General features: G+C 38.9%; 1 protein-coding gene across 1 annotated transcript; it reads left to right on the top strand.

Annotated features, from left to right (window-relative positions):
• Positions 1 to 764: 764 nt before the first annotated feature.
• On the top strand, positions 765 to 6,618 carry LOC109180261 (probable LRR receptor-like serine/threonine-protein kinase At1g56140). The gene is made up of 5 exons (XM_019329751.1): positions 765 to 851; positions 967 to 1,184; positions 1,272 to 1,422; positions 1,512 to 1,584; positions 6,212 to 6,618. Exons 1-5 carry the CDS (start codon positions 765 to 767, stop codon positions 6,451 to 6,453), a joined length of 771 nt encoding a protein of 256 aa, XP_019185296.1. The 3' UTR covers positions 6,454 to 6,618.
• Positions 6,619 to 7,348: the final 730 nt, after the last annotated feature.

Below are 7,348 nucleotides of genomic sequence, written 5' to 3' on the forward strand. Positions count from 1 at the left end.
TATGAATTTACAGTAAATTCATAATCTCATAACAGAAAATTCATAATTTAATAAATGTTTTTCTTTTATGCGATTATGAATTTTCTGTTATGAGATTATGAATTTACAGTACATTCATAATCTCATAACAGAAAATTCATAATCTGACCAAACGCGCGCCGTTAACACCACATTGGCTATAAAAAAAAATTTTCCCTTAAAAACGGCACCGTTTGGACCCGTGTTTACCATTCATGGTGAACACGTTTCCAGGGCATAATTTGTAGGCTCGGGACGGGGCGGCTGCTTGGCAAGTTTGCAGTGACATGTTGTCAACTTGTCACTTTGGCATGGCATATTAACTGAAGGTACATAATATATTAACTACATATTATGTGAATTTAGTTAGCATATTAGTTGTTAGTTGATAGCTGATTAAATGCAAAAATGACTTTTAAGGAATTAAGGGTATAATTTATTTTTTCTGAAAAAAAGATAATCGAAAAAACTGTTTTGATTAACTTTTTGAATTTTAGCCTTTTGGAGCAATAAGTTAGTTAGAAAATCTGATTAACCAAACACTTATATTGACTGTTTAACTAAGTCAAACAGTTAATGGTGGTCAAATAAGTCAAAATTATTAACTTATAAACTAACTATGTTACCAAAGCCATAATCTATTAACTCAAAGCATTTACTATGTTAATTATATTGCAGACACATAATATGTCAAGAAATAATATAGTTAAAAAATCTTTATCCAACATCTGAAATTGTTTTTCAAAATGAAACTCTTTTATCCAAATAGCAGTTGGCAGTTTAACTCCCGGGAGCTGCATGCAAATGCAACTTGGGTGCCTATTAATGCAAGGGTGTTTAATTGGAAAAAGACTTCATAGGTGTGACAACTGACCACGGCATTTTAATTTCTGTGACGATTTCTTTGTAGAAAGTATTCTTGACTTGTCTAAGGGGCTTGTTTAAGAGGATGAAGAAAACAATAGTGGACCAACCTATGGAGAAAAACGCGAGGGGGTGCTAAAATTCCAGAGAAAAATAAATGAATTTGTGATCATACACAGAGACATAAAATATAGCAATATATTACTTGATGATGACTTTCAACCCAAAATTACTGATTTTGGTTTGGCAAGGCTTTTACCTGAGAATCAGAGCCATCTTAGTACTAAATTTGCAGGGACTTTGTAAGTCTAAGAGCCTTATTCTTTTCCACATTTTCCTTTCTTTCCTACTGAACATCTTTTTAACCAGAATTTTTGTTGTTGTAATAGGGGATATACAGCTCCAGAATATGCAATCCGTGGACATCTATTAGAGAAAGTTGACACCTACAGTTTTGGCGTTGTAGTCCTAGAGATTGTTAGTGGGAGAAGGAGCAGTGACATACAACTCAAGCCTGTAACTAAGTATCTCCTTGAACAAGTAGTTTCTTTCTTGTTTCTGAAGAGGTTTATTTTGATCAGTCTTACATTAACAATCATTTGGCTTCAATTCTGCGTTGTTTTATACAGGCCTGGAAACTGTACGAGAATGGTGAACATCTAGAACTGGTGGATGAGAGTTTAGACCCCAACGAGTATAAACCATATTAAAGACTAATTATAATTAGTATTATTTATCTGATGTTGTCCTACTCTTTCTCTATTTTGTTAGTCTTAGACTGAGCATGCAATCTGTTGTAACTTCCCTTAGAATCCTGGTGTATAGCTCTATATATTATGCTGTATTATTCTCTTTCAATAATGCATTCTCATTCAAACCTTCATATGGTATCAAGAGCCTAATATACTCAAACGAGTAAATTTTTTTTTATTTTTTTTTTCATTCCTTCCCTGCGTGATCTCATGGCAATCACTAATGAAACTTCTATCATTACACTATCAGCACCAACAAATTTCCCCATTAAACTTACTTCAACCAACTTCCCGGTCTGGCGTAAGCAAGTTTATGCTACGCTCATAGGACTTGGTCTGGCCGGTTACGTTGACGGAACAACCGCAGCTCCTGCGGCATTTTCGGATACTGCACGTACAACTCCGAATCTTGCCTATCAAATTTGGTATCGCCAAGACCAAATTCTTCTTAGCGCACTCTTGGGGAGTTGCTCGGACACCATTCAGCCAGTTCTTGCCTCAGCCACTACTGCTGCAAACGCTTGGGATAAATTAACAGCAAGCTTTGCCAATGCTTCTCGTGGTCGTGTTATATCTTTGAAATCCAAACTTGCAAACAATCCTTGTGGGTCAAAGTCTATCTCTGACTATTTGCAAGAGATGCAGACACTTGCTGACAATCTAGCCTTGGTTCAAGCTCCGGTCGCAGATGAGGATCTGGTTGCACATACCTTGTCTCAAATGGGAGATGACTTTCATTCGGTCACATCAGCAATCCATGCAAGAGAAACACCTATCTCTTTTTTGGCGCTCCGTGAGATTTTACTAGACTGTGAGCGTCGTATGAAGAGTAATGAAGAGGTGCAGCAAACTCTATTGGCCACGGCGAATGTCGTGCAGCGGAATAGGCCGAAGAATTTCCAGAATGGGAGGTCCTTTCAAGGCCCAAAGACAGATAATATGACTAACTCAAATTGGCGGCCTGCTAGCAGTCAGAGTCGCTTTCCTGCTAGTGGAGATTGGAATGGTAAGGTTTGTCATTTTTGTCACAATTCTGGGCATGAAACTCGTGTTTGTAGGAAACTTGCACGCTTTCTACGAGAGAACAATGTTAGACTGGATAACATTCAAGCATTCAATTCTGCTCAGACCCCTGTTGTTAATTCCACTACCACTACACCACCAATTGATTCTACTCAGTGGCTATTTGATAGTGGCGCATCCCATCATGCTACATCAAATCTAGCTTCCCTACAGAATTTTTCGGATTACGGTGGTCCGGATGAAATTTTCTTGGGTGATGGTAAAAGTCTTAACATTTCTCACACTGGTCATACTACTTTTCCTACCAATGGTCGTGATCTTTCATTGTCTGGAGTAATATGTGTTCCTAAATTAAGAAAAAATCTTGTTTCTGTTTCTCAGCTTTGTAAAACTAACAAAGTTTCGGTTGAATTTTTTCCTTTTTTTTTCCTTGTGAAGGATCTCGTGACGGGGGCGCCGTTACTCAAGGGGGAAAACAATCATAATGTTTATTGTGCTTCTGTGTCTACATATCCACAATTAAACGTTACAGTTTCCACATCTCTTCCAGATTGGCATCATCGCTTCGGGCATCCGTCAAATAAAACTCTAAGGCATATTCTCAATCGTCTTAGTATTCCGTTTGATTCCAATGCTCTCAATAATTTTTCCTGTATTTCATGTAACATTAATAAAAGTCACAAACTTCCATTTTTTGATAATTCTATGTTCAGTACAAAACCTCTTCAGCTTATATATACAGATGTATGGGGAACCACTCAAAAATCTATTGATGGATACCTATATTATGTTATTTTTGTAGATTTCTACACCAAATACATATGGTGGTATCTTCTAAGAAAAAAAATCAGATGTCTCCGTTATTTTTCCTCAATATAAAAGATTAGTGGAAAAGTTTTTTGGTCATAAAATTGTTTCCATATTTTCTGATAGTGGTGGAGAGTTCATAAAACTTATTCCACTATTTAATCTGCATGGTATTTCTCACTTTACAACTCCCTCTCACACTCCTGAACACAATGGTACAGCTGAAAGGCGTCATCGCCATATTGTCGAAACAGGTCTCTCATTGTTTCACCGTTCAAATTTACCTCTAACATTCTGGTCATATGCTTTCCAATGTGCAGTCTATCTGATCAACCGGTTGCCTACTCCTGTCCTAGCCAATCAGTCTCCATTCCAGGTATTGTTTCAGTCTTCTCCTAACTACCATAAAATAAAACCTTTCGATTGTCTGTGTTATCCCTGGCTCATGCCATATATGAAAACAAAGTTGCAACCTCGGTCTGTGTCTTGTATTTTTGTTGGATACTCTACAACTCAGTCGGCTTTTAAGTGTCTTGATCCAGTGACACACCGTGTATATCTTTCCCGACATGTTAAATTTGTTTATAATGTTTTTCCATATTACTACCCTGTTGCTACTAGTTCTTCAGGTCATATAGTGTCAGGGAATGAGCAGGCTCCTGTCATTTTGAGTCCACTAATGGTGTTACATCCTGTTGTTCCAACACCCACTGTGACAAGCTCTTCAGCATCTTCACCGGTCTTGTCTGCTCATTCTCCACATGCAACTCCACCTCAGGGTCTTCTGCCTTCACCACCACTAACAGCTCCGTTATCACCACGCGGTTCTCCCTGTGCTCCCTATACAGAAACCTCAGGCTCACAGTCCTGTACTGTTTCCTCCAGTTCAAGTCCTATTAATCCTCCCCAGGAATGTTCTGGTCCAGTATCTGTTGTGCCATCACATGAATTGCAGGATTGTTCTCGTCCAGTCTGGACTCGTCGGCCAAATCCAAAATATTATAACGACAAGTTTGTAAATCACTCCACTGTTCATCCTCTACCTTCTTCTGTTGAGCCGTCGACGGTCCCGCAAGCTCTTAAGGACCCATTATGGCGGCAAGCTATGGATGATGAATACACGGCTCTAATTCAGAATAATACTTAGGAGCTCACACCGCGTGATAACCATGTTCCCATTGGTTGCAAATGGGTGTTCCGGGTTAAGCGGAAGCCAAACGGTGCGGTTGATAGGTATAAAGCTCGTTTGGTGGCAAAGGGGTTCTTGCAGGAGCCCGAACGTGATTATTTTGAAACTTTTAGCCCAGTCATGAAACCTGTGACGATCCGACTTGTTCTTTCTATTGCTTTGAGCCGCCACTGGGTGCTGCGGCAGCTTGATATCAATAATGCATTTCTTCATGGCACTTTGCATGAAGAAGTGTACATGGAGCAGCCCATGGGCTATCTTGATCCTAATCATCCTCGGTACATTTGCAAATTGAAAAAGGTTATTTACGGCCACAAACAGGCCCCCCGGGCTTGGTATTTGGAGCTCTCTAATTATCTGTTGAGTATTGGTTTTCGCAAGTCATTGGCAGATGCTTCTCTCTTTATATATGATACAAATGGTGTTGTTGTTTACTTTCTCGTCTATGTTGACGATATAATACTCACAGGAAATAATAATGTATTTTTGGATTCATTTGTTACGTCTTTAGCCTCTCGGTTCTCTCTGAAGGACTTGGGCGCACTTCATCATTTTCTGGGTGTTGAATTAGTAAGTGTGGAGTCTAGATTGTTTCTCTCTCAAAGCCAATATCTTTCAGATATTCTTTCACGGTTTAATATGGATGGTGCTAAGCCGGTTTCAACACCTATGAGTAAGGATGTGTTACCCACAGCTGGCTCTGTTGAGGTTTTGGATGTCACTCAGTTTAGGAAGCTCGTTGGCTTGTTGCAGTACTTGTCCATCACGCGTCCGGACATTGCGTATGCAGTTAACCGTCTATCTCAATTTATGCATGCCCCTGGTGCGGTTCACTGGCAGGCTGCGAAGCATTTGCTGCGATATTTGAAGGGTACCTGTCATTATGGATTGGTGTTACGTCGCTCTACAGGTCTTCAGTTAACCGCTTTTGTTGATTCTGATTGGGTGGTGTGTCCGATGGGGGTCGTTCTACTACAGCGTATGTTATATATTGCGGTCCAAATATCATCTCGTGGAAGTCTACTCGTCAGAAAACAGTCTCCCGTTCTTCTACGGAGGCTGAATACAGGGCGCTGGCTAATGGTGCGGCAGAGTTGTATTGGGTTTGTAATTTACTGACTGAGTTAGGCATTCCACAGCCTCGGCCTCTTACTCTGTTCTGTGATAATATAGGAGCCACTTATGTTTGTCGGAACCCGGTGTTTCATTCTAAGATGAAACATCTTGCTTTGGATTATTTTTTTTGTGCGTGAAGAGGTGGCTTATGGTTCTTTGTATGTTTGTCATATTCCTTCAAAGTCACAAATTGCATATGCTCTTACCAAACCATTGGGTCGTGCCATGTTTCTTCCTTTCCGGTCCAAGCTGGGTGTCTCCAATGGATCCACCATCTTGCGGGGGCGTATTAAAGACTAATTATAATTAGTATTGTTTATCTGATGCTTAGACTGAGCATGCAATCTGTTTTAACTTCCCTTAGAATCCTGGTGTATAGCTCTATATATTATGTTGTATTATTCTCTTTCAATAATGTATTCCCATTCAAACCTTCATAAACCAGAAGAGGTGAAGAGAATACTGGAGATTGCATTGAAGTGCACCCAATCACCATCGAATCTAAGGCCGAGCATGTCAGAAGTGGTGGTCATGCTTTCGAGTGACGGCTCAATCATGCAGAGGCCCCCAAACAGGCCAACCATCATTGATTTTGAGAAGAGGGTACCTGTAGACACATCAACAACTACAGCATCTTCCACTTCCAATGCCACTGCTACGTTTTCTGAGTTCACAGGTCGCTAGGCTAGGCTTGTTATGAAATCTCTATCTCTTTTAATGTTGCTTGTTTGTGAAGATACTGGGTTCAGGTTTGTAAATTGTAAATGTTATGCAAAAGCATACAACTATTACTCCTATTACTCAAGGAGTAATACGAAATGATATATAAAATCAGTAAAAAGATTATAGATAATTCCAACGGATATTTCTCATCTTTTGTAGCAATTTCACGGTTTAGTCACCACTATCGTTTTTGTCTTATAACACTCCAGAGTAATAAATTATGGATGACACTTTAGGTCCTTTCTGTACCTTGGGCCCCAATTTGAGCAGAAACCAGTTTCAACACCAATGGTTTGCCAGCAACCCAACAGTGATGGGTTCTTTGTTCTCCAGTTTTAATTTCTGCAAAATATGGGTTTGAACTCTTCCAAAGTCCACAACTTTTCTGCTCACTTTTGTTCTTGGCAAGTTGTGTTCTGTGATTCCAAAGAGCAAAGGGTTGAATTTGAAAAAGGAAAATGACATTTAAGTTCATTAGTTATACCTAAATTGTAGACTTAGTAGTCAATGAAGTATTACCCTATACAAATTTTTCTCTTTAATTATGTTAAAAGTGACATTTTCAATCCATTACTTAAAATGCTACATGCACTCTCATTTTGTACTCTCAACTTGTATTCCCACACACAAAATCTTAATGTTGACATTTACTACAGAACTTTTGCTAAATATTTGTTTGTCTTGATTGAGGAAGAATTTGAGAAGCAAAAATGACAAGTAAAAAATTACTTAGATTAAAAATACACGGAATTGTAAATTTTATATATATATTAGTTTATTACAATTTTTTCTTTTGTTGAATGTAAAGCACTCCCTCTCTCTCTCTCCCTCACTCTAATAGTAAATTACTCGTTTT

Source organism: Ipomoea nil, unplaced genomic scaffold (genome assembly GCF_001879475.1).
Source record: "Ipomoea nil cultivar Tokyo-kokei standard unplaced genomic scaffold, Asagao_1.1 scaffold1026, whole genome shotgun sequence".
Classification (NCBI taxonomy): domain Eukaryota; kingdom Viridiplantae; phylum Streptophyta; class Magnoliopsida; order Solanales; family Convolvulaceae; genus Ipomoea; species Ipomoea nil.

What these genes read in the sequence shown, in the direction of transcription:
- LOC109180261 (XM_019329751.1), top strand. Translation starts at nt 765, where the DNA reads ATGAAACTCTTTTATCCAAATAGCAGTTGGCAGTTTAACTCCCGGGAG. An exon ending in ACTAAATTTGCAGGGACTTT is followed by an intron (nt 1,185 to 1,271) that starts GTAAGTCTAAGA and finishes TTGTTGTAATAG; the next exon opens with GGGATATACAGCTCCAGAAT. An exon ending in CTAAGTATCTCCTTGAACAA is followed by an intron (nt 1,423 to 1,511) that starts GTAGTTTCTTTC and finishes TGTTTTATACAG; the next exon opens with GCCTGGAAACTGTACGAGAA.